The following is a 24,185-nucleotide window of genomic DNA, read 5'->3' as shown; positions in this document are numbered from 1 at the left end:
ACATATTGAAATTCGTGAGGAGCCAGTGTAGGAAAGGTGTTCTTTTGATAGTCCAATTTTATTCTTATATTTTTATGATTTACAAATATTCGAGATAGTTATTAATGATTATTTTTTAAAGAAATATAAATCTGAATTCTATGTATCTTTTATACTATTATAATTTAGGATATTTAGTGACTCTGGTATCTTATTGTTGCGATGAAATAATTAAGACTAGATTTGAATTCTTTCATTAGACTTTGAGGCATGACACCATATTCTCCAGTTGTGGTTTTTTGTAACTTAGTATATAGTGGATTTTAGCTGGGATAGGCACATGGTACTTCCCTTTCAGATTTTCCACATAAAAATTCAAGTGTCTCGTGCATTATTCTCTTTTATCTATATGTGTTCTAATCTTCATGCAAAGCTAAAACATAAAACTCTTTCTCTATCGCCATAAATTTCGTAGTACACAAGAATACTTGAGTATAAATATTTTTATTAAAATGAATAGCTTTGAGCTTATAAAAATACATTTGTGAAGCAAAACTTATAATTCAATGGCTCTCCTGCATTATTAGTAAAACATAAACATCTATTGCTTATTCATCAGGGAAAAGAGTCATAAAAGATGGACATAGAAAAATTTTTCTCATCTTTACATGAAAAGATACATATAACTTGACCCGAAATTACAGAAATTCAAAAAAAAAAAAAAAAAAACTTCTCTCATTATAACACTATCGTTCAATCCGACGAGACAATTTCTCCATGCGCGAGCTAGCTTTCAATGCCTGCAACATCAAAAGAAAAACATTGTTAAGCACAGGTAAATAAAAAAATTTTTCTTTTTCTTCAGGAATTGAATTAACAACCATATTAATACTAAGATTTTGTTTGGGATAGTTTTTTTGTTGCTTTCTGAAACGGCTTTCTAATACAAAAATTTTTAATTCAAGAAATTTTTTAACGAGAAAGTTGTTTAAAAAAAAAGCAAAGAAGCTGATCTAAACTAAGCATAAGGTTTCATTTAGGACGACTTTTTTACTGCTTCTTAAAGCAGTTTTTTACCAAAAAGCTGCTTTAAAGCAATAAGAAAATCATCTCAAATGAAGCCTAAAACAAAGAGAAAATTTTAATTTCTGTGTTATAAACAAAATCATCAAATTCTCACCTCCTTGTCCCAATCACATCGTATGGTCATGATAGCCAGTATGAGTGTCTGAATAGCAGTCCCTCCAATCATACCAGCCCATATTCCCTACAGTCAAATCATATAAAATTCTCCAATAATTTATTATCGAAGTTCTATCTCATATTTTGCCAAACTCAAAAAATTAAAAATAATAATATCAATAAATGAAGAAGCTCATTTACCAAAACACCAAGATGTAGAAGCCATCCCATAAGAATACCAAGTGGAACTCCAATCAAGTAATATGATCCAATATTAACATATGCCACAACTGATTGCCATCCTGAACCAACTGCAACACCTACATACAGTGTATATGAATTCAGTCATAATATTACACTATATTATTATTATTATTTTATATAACTTAATGATTCTATGAGCAAAAAAAAAAAAATTTAAATCACCTGAAAGAATCGGTTGAATGCTGTTAAGAAGGATGGTGAAAGCCAACAAGAAAGAGAGGTTATCGACAGCATCGATGACTACCTCGCTAATGGTGAAGATATAAGCAATCTTGTTATGGAAAGTGATGATCAATATGAAGAAGATAATTCCAATAATGCTTGAGGTAATAACGGCGACAATTGTTGCGAATTTGGCTCCTTTACTATTGCAAGCTCCAAGCTCATTTGCAACCCTCACTCTTTTACAAGTCATTAAAGAGAGAAATCAATATGTTAGAACATAATTTGCAAAACTACTTGTTATTATTAATATAAAAACATGCCTTAGTGTTGTGTAGGAAGGTCTTCATAAAACTAAAGTTTTGAGAGCAATTAGAATTTTGAGTTATTAACACTTTCTTTAAAATAAACAACAACAACAACCGATAGAGATTGCTAATGTTGTGTGCCCAATGTCGCATGAGTTATGTTAATGAAATCATACTGTTATTATGGATCGGGGTTTAGCAAATCATTAAGAACTTAAATCAAATTTCTTAAGGACATAAGTTAATTACTTGACGATGTATTTTAATGAAGTCTCCTCATATTTGAAGTTACCAAAACAAATGATGAATTCTTAATGAATTTGGTAATTGAAATCACGAAAAGTCATCCAACTAAGCGCTTAATGTACTTATACAATGAGAACTGTGCCTTTGAAGTCAACACTATTGATCTGACTTATGCTTCGTTTGGAACAGGTTTTTACTACTTTTGTGTTAAGATAAATAGTTCATAGATAAAAAAAAAATAATGATAAATAAATAAATAATAAACAGTTCATAGATATGGAATATAGCCTTTTCAGTATTTTTTCAAACTTTAAACTTCAAAATTTTGTTTTTAAAAATATAGTTTTGAAACTTTTGTTGAGAAAAGAGTTTTAAAAGCAAAAATAAAGAAGTTTAATTTTCTTCAAACAAAATCACTAGAAATTTTGCCAAGTAGTTCACACAAAAGTAAATTTAGTACTCCTAAATGATGCTTCCTACAGCTTAAAATTCATAAAGGGTTGCCAACGTAATAGACAAAGTTAGCCAACAAGAGATTTTTATAGCAAGTATAGTTATTAATATAAAACATTTCATATATCATTCAAAAAATTTCATTCCTGCATTGTTGATTCTAAATCTAAGCCTTATAAATAAAGAGTTACAAGATAAGCCTAAACATATCTTAATTGATTCAAGATTGATGATTTTTAAGGAGAGAAAGAAGAGAAAAACTGAAATGACATGGTGAAAATTGAAGGAAAATCAGAACATTATCATTAACATAAAGCAATACAATTTAAAACTAGAAAAATAACAAAACACTAATATAAAAATAACCAAACACTAACATAATATATAGTCCTAGAAAACAGCCATGATAAAAGATGGTTGAAAACAGCAAAACTAACATCTAAGAAGAAGGAACTAAGCTTGAATCAGTCAAATTAACATGTTTCAGCAACCTAAGCATGTATTCCAACAAAGACAAACTAGCATGTACTTTTTATAAGAGATATACTTCAATTTTGAGAGTTTTTCTCACTATTTCTCTCCTCTCTTTCTGTCCCCTCCATTAGGTTTGCTTTGTGTTTGGCAATAAAAATTTTGCATTACATACAAATAACATTGAATTCAACAAATATTATATAACACTATCCTTAAAATTAGCCTTTACCTTTCTTAATTGATTAAAATCATGTGAAACGTTGAAGTACATAGTAGAAAAGAGTAAGATGAAAAAAAAAAGTTTTTAAACTTACCCTGTTGCAGCGAAGAAGGCAAGAGGGATCATCAGCTGCCAGCCATTAATACTTATACTGCACATCAGAAGTGAATTCTATCAGCCAAGCATTTTATTAATATATGATTATACAAATTATGGGAAAAAATAGAGAAATTAGTCACCATATGGAGAGGGCATCCACTGCAATTTCAGCATTCTTTATATTCCCAGCAAGCACAATCAATATTCTATAGTACCAGTTCTCCAAGCTGCATTCCAATGATGAATAAATCATCAAATAAACATTTCCATAAATCTTTCCGATTATCATTTGATTTATAAGAAGAAAAATGAAGTAGACTACAAATTGTCAAAGGTCTTTTCTTTCATTGGGACATAGATGATTTGGGATTTTATTATTATTATTGTTTTCTTGGAGTATGGTACTTCTATTTGGGAAGATGGAAGTGATCTGAAATTTCTAGCTATCTTGTATCTGAAGGGTATAGAACAAGCAAATCCATTGCATCAGTTGCATTAAATCGAATCCAAAAACCAAAACTTGAGATTTTATACCTCTATTCTCCTCACAAAATTTTATCCAAGTGATATCAAAGACTTGTTTATCGGAGGTGACCATCAGCATGAACCTACAAGGGGCTTAATTGTCTCACAGAGGAGAACTATGAGAATTAGAGTATCCAAATGAAAGCTTTATTTGATTCCCAATATATTTGGGAGGAGATTGAGAAAGACTATAGTGAGCATCAATATGAAATAACATTATCGGTGCCCCAAAAATACTTGTGAAAGTAGAGTAGAAAATAAAAAACAAAAAGTCAAAACGACACTCTTTGTCATTTGCTAAAGCTTAGATGAAGCTCATTTTGAGCTGGCTAGCGCATCTTCTTCCAACCAAGCATAGGAGATACATCAAAATGCCTACAAAGGAGTAGAAAAGGTAAAGAAAGTTCAACTTCAAATACTCTGAGAGAGAGAGACAGAGAGAGAGAGAGAGAGAACATGGATACCTTAACTGTGATTAATCAACTAAGAAATATGAAGAAGAAAGTCTAGAGGATGTTCGAGTGCAAAACAAAATTGTACACTCGATAAATGAAAATTTTAATCATATTATAAGAGCTATTGAATAAGCAAATAACTTGGGAGTCCACGTCTATCGATGAGCTTTTAAACTCTTTGATGGCATATTAGCAAAGAAACAATAAGTAAAAGCAAGAGTCCTACAAGCCAATCCATCTTTCAAACCTCACATTGACAAATGGTAAGTAACACTACAAAGTTAAGGAGAGAGCTCAAGTGCTCAAGACATTCATGGACGTGCTGATGGCCATGAAAGAGGTTGACAAGTTGGTCTTTTCCTTGGAGAAATGATAAAGAAAATCAAACTCAAGCAATGGACATTGGAAAAATGAGGCAAAATATCCAAGGTTTAATAAATCTCACATTCGTTGTTATGTTTGAAAGGAATTAGATCATTATACTTATAATTATCCACGTACCATGGATCGATAAGAATAAGCTAACTTGGTCGAGAAGCGAACAAAAAGGATAAGCTTAAACGAGTATCATAAATAAATAAATAAATAAATAAGAAAATAATAATAATAATAAAACAAAGGAGATGATAACAATATACCATACCATAGCATTACTCCAGAAGCTGCAGAAAGCTTCAAGAACTCCCATAGCCCCTCAAATGCCAGCATAGAAAACCCCTTCCAAGTCTCCCTACACCCTCCATATAACACAAATGCCATAAGCAATCCCACCCCAACCCACCACGAGAAATTCAATACCATAGCTGTGCCAAACAACCCAAATCTGTAACGGTAAACGAAAAGCCAAGTCATGAACAGATGAACTATTAGCACAATAGCTGAAACAACGGCGTGAACGATGTTCTTAAGCTGGCACTGTAAGAATCTCTGTAATGGTAAGATGAAGACGAAGGCATAGTGTACAGGAATGAACCAAATAGATAGTTTTCCGGCCTGAGCCGCCAGCTCCGGCGGCTGTCCAACGAGCCGGAGAATAGGGGCGGCGAAGATGTACATAGGTAGGAGAAGGGTGGCGCATGCGAATAATATTATAAATGAACGTTGCAAGTATATCCCTAGCATGTGGTATTTCTTTGCACCGAATGCTTGACCGCATAGAGTCTCCAGCGCGCTCGCCATGCCCAGCTGTTGTTTGCAGAAAATTCAAAAATAAGGAAATTGTTTTTTTTTTTAAATATATAAAAAAAAAGAAAAAAATTATATCAGAATATCTGCTGAATTATATCATAATAGATTTAAATATCATTAAACTTATCTTGAGTTTAACATAATATAAATTCTTCGTAAATAACTCTAATCTAAAAAATATTTGCTATGACATTAAAACTCATGCTGACATAATTTTCAATTTTTTCTAAGAGAAAATAGTAAAATAGTAATATGTTTATACATAATTAATACAATAAAAGTCATTAAAAATAATTTAATTCCATATAAATAAATTATTATGTATTTATATATTTAGGACTGAAATTATTTTATTTAATTATATTACATCGCATTAATCTCATCTATATGACATCAAAAATATTATATCTGCTAGAAACTTATGTAAAATGAAATATGTTTTTTTATGAATATATTTTGATATCATTTAAATTTTATGGTACTATTATATAAATATTATTATGCCCTAGAATATTCATGGCAGTTGAGAAATATAAAGCTTAGCATTCTAGCTTCATACGAAGATCGAGCACACAAACTAATAAAAATAGAGGGGTGCAGCGTTCATATGAGACACTAGAATTTTTATGTGGAAACTCCTATAAAGAGGGAAAAACCACGGGGCATTTTCCAATCGACATGAATCCACTAGTGTTGGTGGTTGATTACAAATAATCTATTTCCTCAGGGAAAGACATTGGCTCAATATAGCTAACACTACAGGAAAAATGCCGATTACCGGCGGTTCTAACCGGCGGTTTATTAACCACTGGTTTGAACGGCGGTTTAGCCGCCGGCTTTTACCGGCGGCCTAACCGGTGGGTTTGTTATGTTAAGTCGCCGGTACTAGCGACGGTCCAAAAACCACCGGCAAACCGCCGGACGTCAATATACACCGACGGTTTAACGGCGGCTTGGCCGCCGTTGATAAGTTATAATGGTACCGTTGGTCCTGACCGCCGGAATACCGCCGGTAAATGCCTTAAAACGAACAGACCCACACCTCGCATTTCATTTCTATTCTTTCCTTCTCTCTCTCGTTTCGGTCGCTCTCCCGTCGCCTCCACCCGCATCGCTGGATCGAGCTCCGTTTGTCACCACCGACGAAGTATCTCCGACCGCCGACCCCACACCGGCCGCCTCTCGCTCGGTCAACCTTTGCTGTCACTTGCCGCCGTCGATCTCACTCCGAATCTCACGCCGCCCACTGCCCTAGGTTTCATGTGAGTTGAACAAAAATCAGTAATTTAAGGTATTCTTTAACGTTTTTCTTTGATTATTTGTTCTCACTAGACATTTGCAAGAGTTTTTAATATTTTGGATGATTTAGGTAGTAATTTAGACATATGCAAGAGGTAATATTATAATCATTTGGGTAGATCTAAATTTTCTATTTATTAAGTGTTAATTTAGTAATGATAGATCTAATTTGTTGATTGTGACTTTGGGTTAGAGAAAGATAGGAAGAGATAGATTGAGAGAGAGAAAAGAGATGGAGAGGGAGAGATAAAAGAGAGAGAGAGAGGGAGAGAGAGAGAGAACAAGAATGATAGATAGATAGAGCGATATATGAGAGAGCAAGAGAGAGGGAGAGAGAGAGAGAGAAAAGAGAGGGAGAGTGAGAGAGAGAGAGAGAAAAGAGAGGGAGGGAGAGAGAGAACAAGAGCTAGCATTGAGATGAGAGAGAGGGAGAGAGAGAACAAGAGAGATAGATAGATAGCAAGTGTTAGAGAGAGTGAGAGAGAGGGAGAGTGAGTGAGAGAGAGAGAGAAAAGAGAGGGAAAGGGAGAGAGAAAAGAGAGGGAGAGTGAGAGGGAGAGAGTGAGAACAAGAGAGAGAGAGAAAGAGCGATAGTTAGAGAGAAAGAGAGAGGGGTAGAGAGAGCGAGAGTGAAACGAGAATATATGTGAAAAGTTTGGAGTAGCTCAAGCCCGATGATGTGAAGCTTGATTTATATCGTAGGGGATTTCTTCCAAACTATTAGATTTGGACATCACATGGCGAGTACGAGCCAAACAGAGATGCTCATACCGGTTCATCTACAGCTTATGAAACATTTGATGAAGATCAAATGAGTAGACCCTATGAAGACCTTATTTTTGATGTAGCAGGTCATAATTTAAGGTCTAATGTGGAAGAGCCACCAAATGCAGAAACACAAAAATTTTTTGAGTTATTACATTCAGCTCAAAAGTTATTTTGGGATGGTTGCAGTACATATTCGGAATTATCTATTGCAGTGAGAATGCTAAGTATTAAAACTGAGTATAATATTCCTCGTGAGTGTTTTAATGATGTTATTGGTCTTATGAAAGAAACTAATCCAGCTGACAATTTAATTCTCTCAGACATGTACCAAACAAAAAAATTAGTATCCAAGCTGGGTCTCATTGCTACAAAAATTGATTGTTGTATCAATGGATGTATGTTATACTATAAGGATGATGCAGCAGAAGTTATTTGTCGCACCTGCAATGCTCCTCGGTTTAAGCCAAATTCAGGAAAACAACGTCTTCTAAAGAAAGATGTGTCATATTCCCGTTTGTTTTATTTATCAATCATTCCAAGACTTCAGTGACTCTATGCATCAATGAGTTCAGCAGGCCATATGAGATGGCATAAAGAGAAAATAGCAAAAATGGATGTTCTTTCTCATCCATCAGATGCTGAAGCGTGAAAACATTTTGATCGAGTGCATACTTCATTTGCTGCTGAATCCCGCATCATAAGATTGGGATTATGTACTGATGATTTTACTCCCTATAGTCAAGAAGCTACACCGTACTCTTGTTGGCCAGTTATATTAACACCATACAACCTTCCACTAGAGATGTGTATGACTACTCCGTTCATGTTCTTAACTCTGATTATACCTTGACCACATAATCCGAAAGCAAAAATTGATATCTTTTTGCAACCATTAATTGATGACCTCAAATTATTATGGGAAGAATGAGTGCTCACATATAACATATCAACAACAAAAAAATTTCTCCTTCGAGCTACTTTGCTGTGGACCATCGGTGACTTTCCATCTTATGGTATGTTGTCTGGTTGGAGCACAGCAGGGAAATTAGCATATCCTTACTGCATGGAGAACAGTAAAACTTTCACATTAAAACATGGAGGGAAAAATAATTAGTTTGATTGTCATGGTATGTTTCTACATGCTAATCACCATTTTCGAAGAAATAATGAATCATTCGTTAAAAACAGAATTGAGCGGTCACCTCCTCCACCCAGATTAAGTGGTGATGATGTTTTTCAGAGAATATCCAACATTCCAATAATTATTGATTTTCCAATGCTATCAGAGTCTAAATTTCTGGGTTATGGTGTTGAACATAATTGGATAAAAAAAGTATTTTCTGGATATTACCTTATTGGAGAACTAATTTGATAAGGCATAATTTGGATGTTATGCACATTGAGAAGAACTTCCTGCATAATAATTTTAATACAATTATGGATGTTAAATAAAAGAGTAAAGATAATGTCAAAGCAAGGATGGACATTAAAGAGTATTGTCGGCGAAAAAATTTGAAGTTAATAACAACAATTGACGGTAAACTAATGAAGCCCAAAGCTCCGTACTCTTTCACGTTATAGCAAAAAAGATCGATATGTCAGTGGTTTAAAGGTTTAAAGATGACTGATGGCTATGGATCAAATATAAGCCGATGTGTTGACTTGAAATCTACAATGTTATTTGGACTCAAAAGTTATGATTGTTTCATAATTATGGAGGTTCTTCTTCCGATCATAGTCTGTATGTTACCCGATTACATATCAAATCCGTTGACTGAGCTTAGCATTTTCTTCAAAGATTTATGTTCATCTAAACTAACTGAAGATTCTTTACGGAGGTACGAGGATAACATACCAATCATCCTCTGCAAGTTAGAGAAGATATTTCCCCCGGATTTTTTTGATTCTATGGAACATCTTTCAGTCCATTTACCTTACGAAGCTAGAGTTAGTGGACCTGTACAATATCGTTGGATGTATCCTTTCGAAATATAAATGTCTTCAGATTTTTATTAAGTCTTCAATAATTTTGAATCAGTTGAGATAACATATTCTTATTAATTTCACGATGATTGTAATTGTTTAATAGATATTTGAACAAGTTGAAGAAATATGTTAAGAATAAAGCACGACCAGAAGGATCAATATGTGAAGCATATTTGTCTCAAGAAACAACTCACTTTTGCTCCTACTATTTTGAGCCCCATTTAAGGAGAACAAGAACAAAAATTGGTCGTAACATGGACTTCGATGTAGAAGAACAATCACATGTTGCACTATCAGTATTTAGAAGGCAAGGAAAGCCCAATGGCAAATTTGTTGAAAGATATCTCAACGATTTAGAAATAAATACAGAAAATTTGTATGTACTACTGAACTGTGAAAAAGTTGAGCCAATCTTAGAGTAAGTTCTTGCATAATGTTAATAATTAACACTCATGAAGAAGATGAGTGTGATTATTATGGTATTTTGAATGAGGTCCTTGACTTGGAATACCCAGGCGAAGATCAGAACTTTGTATGCTTATTTATCTGTCAATGGTATGATCCAGTACAGAATAGAGGCACAAGGGTTCATCCTGTGTATGGTTTAGTAGATGTTAAACATAGTAGAAGATACGGAAAGTTTGATCCATTTGTGTTAGCAAGTCAAGCTATTCAAGTTTATTTCAGCAAATATCCCAGTGGTCGTAGAGACAAACAAGATTGGCTAGCTGTCATAAAAACAAAAGCACGGGGAATAATTGATCAACAATACATTGTAGCAACCGCACATCAAGATGATGAAATGTCAAGTTGTAGGCCTGTTGAAATTGAGGCGATGAAAACTACAACCTCTACTATTGAAATGGAGTTAGAAGATGTGAATAGTTCAACTAGTTCAGGAGGAGATGAGAACGAGGATGAAAGTGAAGATACTCTTGAGAGCAATGAAAATAGTTTTGATGATTCTGATTAGTTTTTGTAATTTAGAATTATAGAATTTTAATGTTTTGTAATATTTTAAATAGTACTTTTTGAATTCTAAGAAATGAAATTGTTATTTTCTAATTTGTATTTATTAACTACTTTATTAACTATTTTTTTTAATTCATTAACTGCTTTATTAACTGCTTTTTGTAATTCATTAACTGCTTTATTAATTGTTTACAATGCTTTAGTAATTATTTTTTTTAATATTGCAGATGGCTTAAGGTAACGATCCTCCTCGTAAATCATTTGCCTCAAAGTTTCGCCGGAAGAAGATTACTGCTAGCATACCCACACAGCCTGAGGATGGTGAGGGGCCTTCAGTTCCACCAGATCTACCTACACCACCACCGCCACCACCTGCCAGGAGCCAGCAGCATTCCCCAGAGCAGGGTCAGGGTTAGGGTCAGTCAGATCCACCTACTGTTGTACCTCCATACTTCCCTGGCCACTTCCCTCCTCCCTCGACGAGTCCTCACTACCCCTCTCCAGATCAGACACATGCCGCTCCATTCTATCCATATTACCCTCCACCATCATCACAGGTAGCAGGTCCATCCACTGGTCCACGTCCTCCTTACCCCTACCCATATACTACCCCTATCTGGTGCAGCATGAATAGGGTGGACCATCAAGACCACCAGAGATTGGCGCTAGCGATCATGCAGCTGCAACAGATAAACGTCAATACATTGAGCCTGAGGGTGATAAGTAAGTTCAATTTAAGTTATTAAGTTATTTTTATTTTGATATATAACATATTATTAACAAAAAAAGTTACCTGCAGCTTCAATCCTTCAAGGCCATCTATACATATGATCCGATATATAATAAAGAATAAATATAATGCTCCTTACTTATCCTGGAAGAAGATCCCGAAGCTAGTTAGAGATATGTGGTTTGAAGAATTTCAGGTATACATTTTTTGGTATGATTTCAAATATGTGATTTAATTTATACTAATCTTTTTGTTATTGTCTAAATATTTACAGAAAGAATTTAGGTGATTGCCTGAGCACAGCACGAGGATCATAACAAATTTTGAGAGGAGAGGAGCGACCCGTCTCAGGGACATGTTCACGGACATTAGAAAGTCCGGGCAGCGTCCTAATTGGATTGGAGAGGGCGTTTGGGCTGAATTGAGTTTTGCTTGGGCGACCCCTTAGTTTGTAAAAATGAGAGAGCAGAATAAACAGAACAGAGCCTCTGACTGTGGAGGTTTAGGAAGCTCTCTTCATACTGGTGGATCGGTACCTCATACGAAACATAGGCGGCAGCTGGTAAGAGTTTTAAATTAGTTGATTAAATATATTTATGTTATTATAACTATTTCTTAAATTTTCAGAAATAGTACTTTGGTTGAGAGCCAACACCACTGGAGTTACATACAAGAACTCATTAATATCAAGCTGATCATCAGTGGGTTGATGAAAAGGCTAAGAAGGCTCATGTGAGTATTTTTTTTTGGAAATTTAGAATAAAAATTTATTTTAATAAAACTAATTGTAATATCAAATTACAATTTATTTTATGGTTGTATTCTCGCAGGATGATTTTGTACGAGCTCGAGAAAGCCATCATTCTACTAGCGAGGGATCATCTTCAGAATCAGCCCACACTTCTGAGTATCATACTTGGTCTGATGTTGTAGGTGGAAGACAGAAGGGAAAGATATATGGCTTGGGTTCACAGGGCTATGCATATGAGGGCAGTTCATCCACCTTAGCATTTTATGATCCAAGTACTGGAGTTGAAGAAACTGTGAGTCAGAGGGTTGCAGCATTGACTAGAGAGATTGAAGAAATGAGAAGGGTTCAAAGTGAAATGCAAGCAGAGCTGCAATCCTACAGAGTTGAAAATCAGAGGAAGCAAGAAGAAGAGAAGCGACCAACATCTCGAGACAGCGAGGATACAGATGAGGAGTAGAACTTGTGACTTATGTTTATTGTGACTTTGTAAATTTAGGAAATTCTGAACTTGTGAATATATGTTTTATTGTTGAACTTAGGAAATTCTGAACTTAGGAAATCCGTCGGCTAATGAAGCCGCCGGTAAATAATTTCCTACGCCAATTTTTCTGGCGGTTCATCACCCGCCGCAAAGCCGCCGGTATATAACAAAACCGCCAGTTTTTTCACCCAAATCGCCGAAAAAAACTGCCAGTTTTGGGTGATTTTCCTGTAGTGTAATACATGTTGTACATAATGCATTACATGGAAGTAGTTCCTAAGAGAGTGTTGACATATTTTTATGCTCAGTAGGACTATAACTAATGAGCAATGGTGCTCGGAAGGATTGTGTTGTCGGGCAATGGTGTTCGAAAGGTTCATAGTCGGCGGGAAAAAGTACTCAGAAGGAATGTAGTTGATGGGCGACGTTGGTCGGAAGGATAGTGGTCAGCGGGTGATGGTGGTTGGAAGGAACGTAGTTAGTGGGCGACGGTGGTTGGAAGAATTAAAGTTGACGTCCAACAGGGGTCGTAAGGATGGTAGTTGGTGGGCTATGTTGCACCGATACGGATATGGGATACGTCAATTCTTGGATACAAGTACGGCGCGGACGTGACATTATAATTTATAATCATACATAAAAATTAAGAAATCAATCAAAGCATAATATTTGAACAAAAAAAATGACAACAACATCATTTGTAGCCTTGTAACTTATAATATCAAAATATAAGTAAGCATTAAATGTCTAGTACAACAACAAAAGCATAAACATAAATTATCTAGCACATGGAGTTTCAACTATTCAATAGAATGAATGATATAATTATCTTCTTCATTGGTTTGTCTTTGAACTTCTATATCATCTTTAATAAATATCATAGCTTTTAATTCAAGTTCATCAAGTGAAAGATTAGTAATTTTTAATATTTTTATATCATCAAGAGACTCAAATCCATCTCAGAAATGAGATAATCTTGCTCGCAACCGCGGAAGTAAATACGACACGTCTTTTTTCTTCGGATTTCTTTTTGTTTTTCAAAGGACACGCGTCCTTTTGAAATTAAATAATATTTTAATTAGATATGGCTTTGGCGTATCCGACACATATCGGTGGAGTATCGGAGGCGTATCCGTATATCGGTGTATCGGATACAGCACGCCTTCATAAATAGGTGTATCGGTGCAACATAGTTGGCGGGTAACGTTAGTCGAAAGGACCGTAGTCGGCAAGCAACGGTGGTCAAATGGATCATAGTCCACAAGCAACGTTGGTCGGAAGGATTGTACTCAGTTGGCAAAGGTGATCGTAAGGACTGTAGTCGGTGGGAGACGGTGGTCGAAATGACAGTATTTAGCGACCTACATTGGTTGGAAGGATTGTAGTTGATGGGTGACAGTGTTCAGAGGGATGGTAGTTGAGCGACAATAGCGAGAAAGATCATAGTTGGTGGGTGACTAAGGTTGGAAGGATCGTAGTCTGGCGACGGCGGTCGGAAGGATTGTAGTGGATGGACGATAGTGGTCGGAAGGACCATACTCGATGGGCGATGTTAGTTGAAAGAACCGTAGTTGGCCAACAACGGTAGTCAAAAGGACCGTAGTTTGCAAGTGACTTTGGTTGGAAGGATCGTAGTTAGCATGCGATGGTTGTCGAAAGGATTATAGTTGGCATGCGATGGTGGTCAAAAGGACAGTAGCCGACATGCGACGTTAGTCATAAAGATCATAGTTAGGTGATAGTGGTCGAAAGCACAGTAATTGGCGGGAGACTGAGGTTGAAAGGACCATAGTCGGGCGATAGTGGTCATAATGACCATAGTTAGCGAACGACTGCGGTCAGAAGGCACATTGTTAGGTGACATCAACTCATCCCTTAATTCAGAATAAGGGAGAAGACAATACGCTGAAGAGATTTCCAAACTTTTGAAGATTTGTCCCCTTGATGTAGATTGAATAACAAAGAATGTTCCATCAATGTCTGACAATGGTTAGAGATTCAATATTAATCAGCCATTAGGCAGATGCCTAGAAATGTTTGATTTTTTTTGGAAAGGATCCATCAACAACTAATGAATAGCTGAAGTCCGGCAACGGTCGGTGGTCGGAGTCCGGCGATGATGGATGGTCGGGAAGAGATCTGGGTGGTGGTGCAAGTTTGAGAAAACAAGAGAAATCCTTTATTTTTCTCATCTTCCTCCTCTTTGTGAAGAATGATAAATCTATTTATAATTTTTTAAAGTGGCATGACTAATAAATAGGGAAAATATCAAGGACATGTTGGGAGTGTTTTGATGGACGGCCGATATCTACTCCCTCAATCATGGATCATTTATCAAACATTTGAGTGACTTAATGATATCAGAATTCGACAATTTTTAGCTCATTGGAATCATCTCGTCTAGCCGCACGATTTAGTTATAAGCATGTCACATTTGGATATCATCTAGTCATCCACATAATGTTCTAAAGATTCTAAATAGGATTCAGGCCCTCAATTTGGACTCATTTGGGTTCGGATTCAACCGATTTTGGTGTAGTTTGGTTCTTCTCTTTGAGACATTCAATTTTAATATATTTTTTCTTAAACCATAGTTCGGATGGCTTCAAATTTAATTTTGTAATTTTCCAATTCATACTTTCATCGAGATTCGTGCCTAATCAAGATAATTTTTTGATGGCATATCAAATATAAATGTGAGATATGTAAAAGTTGGGTTAATATAACCTAATCAAATTTTTTAATCGAACTTGATGAAATTTTTAACTGATCTGATTCAATATTTAAAATTAATCAACCAATTTTTATATTATATTCATCTTAAAATTTTAAAACTCATTATGATTAATTTTTGGAGAGGATATCCTCACAATATTTATTTTTATAAGAGAATGTATTGAATTTATTTAAAATTAATCTAATGCTAATTTTAACTTTTATAGTTTTTTTTTAAATCTTGTGAATATAATAATATCAGTTTCATTTATAAATGAATTAACAAAAAACAAAAATAATATTTTTTTGTTTTTTTAAATGACATATATTATTTACAAGCAATCAAATAAACCGCAGGAGTAATCTAAGTATATTGCTCCTCATTAGAAACATTATAGCTAAATAAATGAGTGGATTAAATGAAAATTGGCATATATAAATGAGTGTCTTTCATATAATATAAAAAGTACAGGATATTCATAAACAAAAATATTGATGAGTCATTAGGATTTCAATGGTGCGAATTAATTTCCCCTTTCTGCGTTTGAACAATTATGTGAGCTAATTATTATGAAAAAGTTCAGACATTAATGCATTATTGATGATAATAGGAAAGTATCAATTCCGATGGTCTACATTCCTGTGCAGGAATTTTTATTAGGTTCGGATACCTGACGTAGCTCTACATCCGGAAGTCAATAAAATATCGTCACGTGCTCTTACTCTTTACCGCGCGGCCTGACGACCAGACCTAGACGGGAACCCGGTATTGCTGTGTATTAGCTGATTTGTGCAGACCAGAGTATTGCTAGGTTTTTGCTCGGTATTGCTCAGTAATGAAAAATATCATTGTGTCAAGAGCAATATCTAGCAATACCGAACAATACCTAGCAATACCGAGCAATACTCCGGTTTCGCTAGGTATTGCTTGGTATTGGTCTTGATATAGCGGTATTTCTCATTATTGTCAAGCAATAGCTAGCAATATCGAGCAATACCTAGAAATACCGAGCAATACCTAGCAATACACGAATATAGCAATACCGGATTCCGGTCCGGGTCAGGTCATCGGGCCGCACGGTAAAGAGTAAGAGCACATGGCGACATGTTATTGGCGTCCGGATGTAGAGCTACGTCAAGTGTCCGGACCTAATAAAAATTCCCTGTGCAGACATGATTGGTGACATTATTTGTTAAGCAAAAAACAAAACAATAATTATCAAGTTTTCCCTACAAAAATTTAAAAAAAAAAATAAACTATTGCTCATTCGGCAGATACAAAATTGCTAACAGTTCTAATGATACTTTTAAATTTCAATAATTTGAGATAAATTTGAACATATGGGCTATTGGTTTGAAGTGAAAAGCGAATAAAGTATTAAAAATGAGAGATTTTAAAAATATTGGTGTTTATGTCACATCTCGGATGGTGGTACACCCCAACAATCCGTATGGTGGTACACCCCAGCAATGCGAAATGCCATGAAATAATAGAGAGATTTGTTTTATACTCACAAGAAAAAAGTGCATAACCAAGTAATTTAATAGAATATATCAGAGTAAATAGTAGGAGAAAACTGAACTTATACTAGACCGGTTTGATCCAGCTTCAATTTATAATTTGCGAGTGACATTGGTCGGAAGGATCGTAGTCGGTGAGCGAAGGTGATCGTAAAAACCATAGTTGACAGGTGACAGTGGTCAGAAGGATCGTAGACTGCGAGCGATGGTGGTCGGAATGACTGTAGTTGGCGAGCAACGGTGGTCAAAAGGATCATAGTCCGTAAGCGACGTTGATCGGAAGGACCATAGTAAGTGGGAGATAGTGGTTGGAATGACCGTAGTCGGTGGGAGATGGTGGTCAGAATGATCGTAGTCAGCGAGCTACATTGGTCGGAAGGATCGTAGTCGGCGGGCAACAATGTTTGGAAGGACGGTAATTGGGCGACAGTAATGGGAAAGATCATAGTTGGTGGGCGACTAAGATTGGAAGTACCGTAGTCTGGCGACGGTGATCGGAAGGACTATAGTCAACAAGTGATATTGGTCAGAATGACCGTAGTTGGCGGGCGACGGTGATCAGAAGGACCATAGTTGATGGGCAATGGTGTTCGGAAGGATCATAGTGGGTGGACGATGGTGTTCAGAAAAATCATAGTCAACAGGCAATGTTGGTTGGAAGGACCTTAGTTTGCCAACAATGGTGGTCAGAATGACCATAGTTTGCAAACGACGTTGGTTGGAAGGACTGCAATCGACATACGATGGTTGTGGGAAGAATCGTAGTCAACATGCGATGGTGGTCGGAAGGACAATAGTAAACACACAATGTTGGTCGAAAAGACTAACATTGCAACTTGTAAATGAATTAAGAAAAATGTTGGTCGAAAAACTCCTGGGGTTTTTTGAAAATCTTGTGAATATAATAATATATGTTTTACTTATAAATAAATGAATTAAGAAAAAAAATTGCAACATATAGATGAATTAAGAAAAAAATTGTTTTTTAAATGAGATATATTATTTACAAGCAATCAAATAAACCGCAGGAGTAATCTAAGTAAATTGCTCCTCAGTAAAACGTTATAGCTAAATAAATGAGTGGATTAAATGAAAATTGGCATATATAAATGAGTCTCGTCTTTCATATAACATAAAAGTACAAGACATTCATAAAGAAAATTATTGCTGAGTCATTGGGCTTTCAATGGTGCGAATTAATTTCCCCTTTCTGCGTTTGAACAATTATGTGAGCTAATTATTATGAAAAGTTCAGACATTATTGATGATAATAGGAAAGTATCAATTCCGATGCGCAGCATGGTTGGTGTCATTATTTGTTAAGAAAAAAACAAAACAATAATTGTGAAGTTTTCCCTAACAAATACAAAATTGGTAGCAGTTCTAATGATGCTTTTAAGTTTCAATAATTTGAGATAAATTTGAAGTTGTGGGCTGTTGAATTGAAGTAAAAGGTTCAAATAAAGAGATTTTAAAATTTTTTGTATTTATATCACATCCCGGATCTGGATGACGATACACCCCAATACTGCGGAATAACATGAAATAATAAAGAGACTTATTTTGTACTCATAAGAAAAAATTGCATAACTAGTAATATAATAGAATATGTCTTAACCTAGACCGGTTCGGTACATGTTTGATTTATAGTAGTTGAATAGTAAAAAGAACTGCAATGTATACTTCATATTGTTTCATAGGTATTTAACATGTAGTTAGCAGATCATGACCTAGGAACTCTCCCTCATAAAGAGCCCACTTGGAAAACTCCCCTAACGATCCGAGAGGAACCACTCGCCTCGAAATTGCAAAGGAACTTGCCTAATATAATCAAGAGGCACTACTTGCACGAGACTACCAAAAAGGTCACCCTCTACGGGGCAAGTCGGGCATTCATTACCAAGCTAGAAGCCTAGCATTCACCATGTATTTGGACACTATATCAATCACTCGCTCCCCTCATAGCAACCACTAACATTCTCCCTCTCATAAAGAGACCTACCTCACTAGACTCGGCTAAGAGTGTAAGTAAAATTAAAAAGTTATTTCCCAAAGTCGCGACCATCAAAACCTGGCGGAAAAACAAAAATTGGGCGGGAAACAAAGCTGGAAACTAGGAAGCCGAAATGGAAATTGGAAATCGAGCGGCTCGTCGAGCGGCTCGATTAACTCGTTACATTGTCGCGAGTCGAGCTCGACTCAAGTTCGAGCTCGGTATTTGAAAATCGAGCTCGACTCGAACACTCTCTGGCTCGAGCTCGACTCGACTCGACTCCTTTGCACCCTTAGACTCGGCCACGATAAAGCGCCCACTCAGGGTACACTCCATAACAATCCGAAATAAAAAAGTATTTTAAACTATTAAATTTTAAATTTATGTTTGAACTAGAGTGCTTCAACGTTGTGCTTGTGAGCGTTGTGGCACTAGGTTTGAGAGCTTAGCGATACTAAAAACTGGCGTTACGACATTTGAGTCTCTATTTCTACATTAATTCTGAATTTTGCATGCAACACTACAACGTTGGGTCGGAGTGCCTCGGCATTAGGCCGCTAACAATATATAATTTCAAAAATCTATGTTATTTCACCCCACCACCTCCCTCACTCTTTTCTTGCAAGGGAAGAAATCAAAGGAGAAGATGGAAATGATGGAGAGAAGAGGAGGGAGGAGGGAGAAAGTCTAACAGGGCTTTTTCGTTTGTTATTTCTTTTACAAAATTTATTCTATTTATTATAAGTAACTATCATCTTACCTCTATTTTCTATGATTTTAATTTCAACAAAATTTATCTCTCATAAATCTTTTAAATACATTATTTCTTGATTTTGTAAGCTTTCACCACGTAACTCTTGATATGTTATAAATTTGATCATTATGAATCATATGATATGATCTTATTATATTTTAACCAGTTAGAAATGTGTATATGAATATTTCTGTGAAAGGATTAAGAAAAATATATAATAAAAATGGAGTTAAAAGCTATATCATGTGATTAGATATGATTGATAGAACAAATATATATGTATTGGAATGTGATATTGAGTCAAGCAAAAGTTGAACCCAACTTGGTTACATTCCTAAATGGAGGTGAAACTGAGTGAGGGGGGAGGCAAAGTCAAAATTTTGATTATTTGCGAATGGATGGCATTGGTAGCTGCATGTGATGGTTGATAAGGAATGTTTAAAGTCAGGTTGGATGCTGGTGGCTAATGGAGATTGGGTAAAAGTAAGATATCAATAAACATAGAAATTTAAAACTCGAGTTTAAAACTCGAGTGAACTAGGTCACTCTTCTAATAGGAAAAAATGAAGAGACCAAGGAAATGAGAATCAAATATCAGTAGTTGAAGGATGTCAGATGTTAATCACTGATAGGAGTTTGGATATTATCAATGGGTAAGATTGAGAAAACTGAGTGATATTTACAATAGGTTTGATTGTTTTTGTAATACGAGGGGAGACTATGTGATCGGAAGATGGGCATCAAACATTGATGTATAATAGATAATGGGCAACAATCATTATTTTGTTTTAAATGATGTTTTATAAGGAATATCTAAAATCAGAAAATAGCGATGATCAAAATGGTCACTCCTCTTAAAAGAGAATAGACCACATAGTTAGGAAGATAAGCGTATAATGTCGGTGGCTTACGGACATTAAATGTTATTCATTAGCAAACATCGAATAACTATTGATGAGGAATATTGAAAGTCAGGTAATTGCAAGGAATTGGCTTGACGTTTAGCTGATATGTAGGAGATAATATGACTGAAAAGAAAAAAAAATATCAAATATTGGTGGTTGAAAATATAAGATGTTGATTATTGATATGCATTGGATATTGATTGATTGCAAACATAAAAATTCAGGCGATGATAAAGGATCAACTTGACTATTCCTTGAATACCATGAGAGAATAGGAGACTAGAAAGATGGCACACTTGCACAATAATAATGACTTATTTTTTTGGACATTTAGATCATTTAAAACAAACTCACACACACAACGCATACACATAGACTCGAACCCTAGACCTCTTAGTTGAAAGCCTAAGCTCTTAACCAAGAGGCCAATGCAGAGCTGTGTGTATAATGACTTTTTTCACGCTCCCACCGAAAAAAATTGATTTTTACTAAAAAAAAGCTATCCTTCGAAGAGTCTACTAAGGGAGAAATTATTACAGGAGGAGTCCTAATGAAAGAAGCTCAAGATTCTGTGAGTGTAGACAGTTCTGTTAGTGTAGACAAGAAATACACAGCAAATATGTGTATTTACTATGTATCCTCATAGAATCCGAAAGATTCTACCATCTGAACTCCTCGCATGTAATAATCTCCCGTGCTAAGGGTTGAGAGCATCCAATGCAGATACATTTGAATCAATGGCATTAAAAAAAGATAAAAAAACATTAAATTTTGGCATATTTTAATGAATTATGGAGTTAAAAAGCAAACAAACTGTAGGAAGGACAGAAGAGAGGCATTGGCGAGGATGGACGGTAGAGAAGGCGGACGCGGATGGCAAAAGGTGTGATATATTCCCAAGAAAAATAGGCGTGACGATCTCTACAAAAATCCAACGGAAAAACCAGAGTAGCTAGAATTTTTTTTTTTTTTTTTGGGAAAAACGCAGCTGGAAAATGTCGCAAAGCTACAAGAAATGCTGAACGACAAACTAAATTTATACTATTTAAATCTATCAGCATCTTTGAGGTCTATTTGGTTATATGTTATGCCGTCTGTTATTTCCTGTGAAAAAAACTTAAATACTTTTTTTTGTATGTTTGATTCACAATCTATTCGGGATGATTGTAATATTTACCAAGTTGTTTGTAAAATTATTTAGGAGGAAATAATTTAGTTATTTTGATTAAAAAATAATATTTCATTGTGAAATTTTTTAAAAATAATAAAAAATAATTGCTAAATAAAATTATGATGAAAAATATATCCTAAACTAACCATTAATTGTTTTTTGAAGGAAAAAATTGCTGTGTAAAAATAAAAAGTTTTCAGAAAAAAAAAAAAGCTCAGCTTATCATCATAAATTAAAGGTGAGTTTATTTGAACAGTAAAACAACGTTCAGATGATTTGGTTGAGAGACATCCTGCAATTACAGTAGCAAACGCAGAAGATCCCCTAAACTTCTCAGAAGCAAGCGATCAAAATAGAACAAATTTGTATAACAAAGAGAAAAATTCAACGGATTTGCAGAAAATAAAGGAGAAAAAGATTGGATGGCAGAGATCTGAACAAATTTTTTTATCGAAATGGTACTGAATTAATTCTTCAAATATTAAAATGGTTAACCAAATTTATTCAGAATATGTTTGAAGAAGAAGAAGAAGTGGCGTACCAAGAGACCAAAACTGAAGCCAACGACGACGTTGGTGGCGATAGACATGGAAGCGAGCTCAAGGTCGCCGAGATGACCGGCGAAGGCCTGAGTTATAACGTTCATGCTGTATGTCACCACCCGGCTGAAGATGGCCGGGCCGGCGACTCTCCATAGCTTTTTTGACTCGATCCACACTCTCTTCCTCAACTTCCACTCTTCTTCTTCTTCTTCTTCCCCCTTTCTCACAAGAAGCCCCGCATTGATTTCCTCTCCTCCTTCCTCCATCCCTCTCTCTCTCTCTCTCTCTCTCTCTCTCCCCCTGCTTCCGTTGTTTTTGAGTGGCAGAGCTTAAGGACAGTCCGTCTCTTCTGCTCTAATAGGAAAGAGTGGCTGATAGAGCGAATAGTAAATTTCGTTTGAAAATAGGGGGATTTACGGACATACCACTCAAAATTATACTATTTATATCATTAAATATCTAAATTACAAGATTAGAAATTTTAATATTCATACATTTAATTTTAAATTTTAATTATATTTACTGGAGAGCTTATGATTGATTGATTAATCAAATGGGTTCATTTCAACGAGTTCCAGCAAACTTATGCAGGTAATTGGGACAAAGAAAAGAGTGAATGAGAATTAAAAAAAAAAAATTGCAGCAACGAAATTTAAGAGAAAGAAAGATAAATAGTGTAAAATATATATAATTTTGTAATTTAGTATATTTCATTTTGGACCGACAAAAATCTTTACGGAGACGATGGTGGAAAGGTTCCGTGTGCCTATGGAGTTATTTATAAAGCTAAACTCAAACCATCTAAATCGTATATTTGTTTTTGAAAGACAAAAGAAAATACAAACATTAAAACAAGGTTAAAGTTTGGATAGAATATTTTAATTAAAAGTAAATAAAATATAGAAAAAATAATATAACTGATATATCATCAAAAAATTATCTTGATTGGGCACGAATCTCGAAACTTCCAAAATTAAAATTGGGATCGTCCAAAATTGGATTTCAGCAAACTTATCGTCAAACTGAAAGTCTCGAAAATACGAACCCAACGACACCAAATTTGGCTCAATCCGAGCCCACATGGGTCCAAATAAAGGGTCTGAAGCATTGTTGGAGGGTTCAAACCACAATTTGGATTGCCAAATGATTTGCAAACATGACGTGCTTATAGTCGAATAGAGCGGCTAGACAAGATGAATCCAACAAGCCCAAAATCACTTAATTATGACATCACTAAGACATTCAAATGTTCATCAAGCTGTCCATGATCAAGGGATTCAATATCAGCCGTCCATCCAAGCCACTCCCAATATGCCCTTGATCTACCACATATTTATGGGCCATGTCACTCCAAAAATCTATAAAAAGGGCTCCATTTTCTCTTGAAAGGGGACCTAAGCCCAAGAGATTCAAGAAAGAGATCAGAGATCGCTCTTGCCTCCTTGCTCCTCCTCGACTACCGTTGGAGTTCCGCCAGACTACCGCCTGACGTCATTGCTCCACTGGACAACCACTTGAGGCAATCACCTCCACCATACCGCCACTTGAGGTTCTCACCTCCACCAGACCACCACTTGAGGCCCTCACTTCTACCGTCGGACCACCACCTGAGGCTCAAACTTCCGCCAAACCACCACCTGAGGCCCGGACTTCCGCCAGACCATAACCTAAGGCCTGAAGTTTCGTCGGACCACCATCTAAGGCCCGGATTTCTGTCGGACCAGTACTTGAGGCCTGAACATCAACCGAACCACATCTTGAAGCCCAGACTTTTGCCGGACCACCACCTAAGGCTCGGACTTCCACTTGACCACCACTTGAGGCCCGGACTTATGTCGGACCACCACTTGATGCCCGAACTTCTACCGGACCACCACCCGATGCTCGGACTTCCGTCGGACCACCACCGGAGGCCCAGACTTCCGCCGGACCACCACTTGAGGCGCGGACTTCCGCCGGACCACTACCTTAGGCCCGAACTTCTGCTAGACCAACACTTGAGGCTCGAACTTCTGCCGTACCACCACCTGAGGCTCAGACTT

The 24,185-nt window shown here is 35.9% G+C and overlaps 1 protein-coding gene across 1 annotated transcript; it reads right to left on the bottom strand.

Moving 5' to 3' along the window:
• Nucleotides 1–559: 559 nt before the first annotated feature.
• LOC110098802 (protein DETOXIFICATION 27) lies at nt 560–22,482 on the bottom strand. The gene is made up of 8 exons (XM_020825731.2): nt 22,143–22,482; nt 5,011–5,552; nt 3,528–3,614; nt 3,383–3,439; nt 1,588–1,826; nt 1,363–1,481; nt 1,160–1,246; nt 560–779 (listed from the first exon to the last, which is right to left on the bottom strand). Exons 1-8 carry the CDS (start codon nt 22,407–22,409, stop codon nt 726–728), a joined length of 1,452 nt encoding a protein of 483 aa, XP_020681390.1. The 5' UTR covers nt 22,410–22,482; the 3' UTR covers nt 560–725.
• Between the last annotated feature and the right edge of the window lie 1,703 nt (nt 22,483–24,185).

The sequence above is a fragment of the Dendrobium catenatum genome, unplaced genomic scaffold (assembly GCF_001605985.2).
Source record: "Dendrobium catenatum unplaced genomic scaffold, ASM160598v2 fragScaff_scaffold_1645, whole genome shotgun sequence".
In the NCBI taxonomy this organism is placed as follows: domain Eukaryota; kingdom Viridiplantae; phylum Streptophyta; class Magnoliopsida; order Asparagales; family Orchidaceae; genus Dendrobium; species Dendrobium catenatum.
This window is presented reverse-complemented; position numbering and strand designations above follow the sequence as displayed.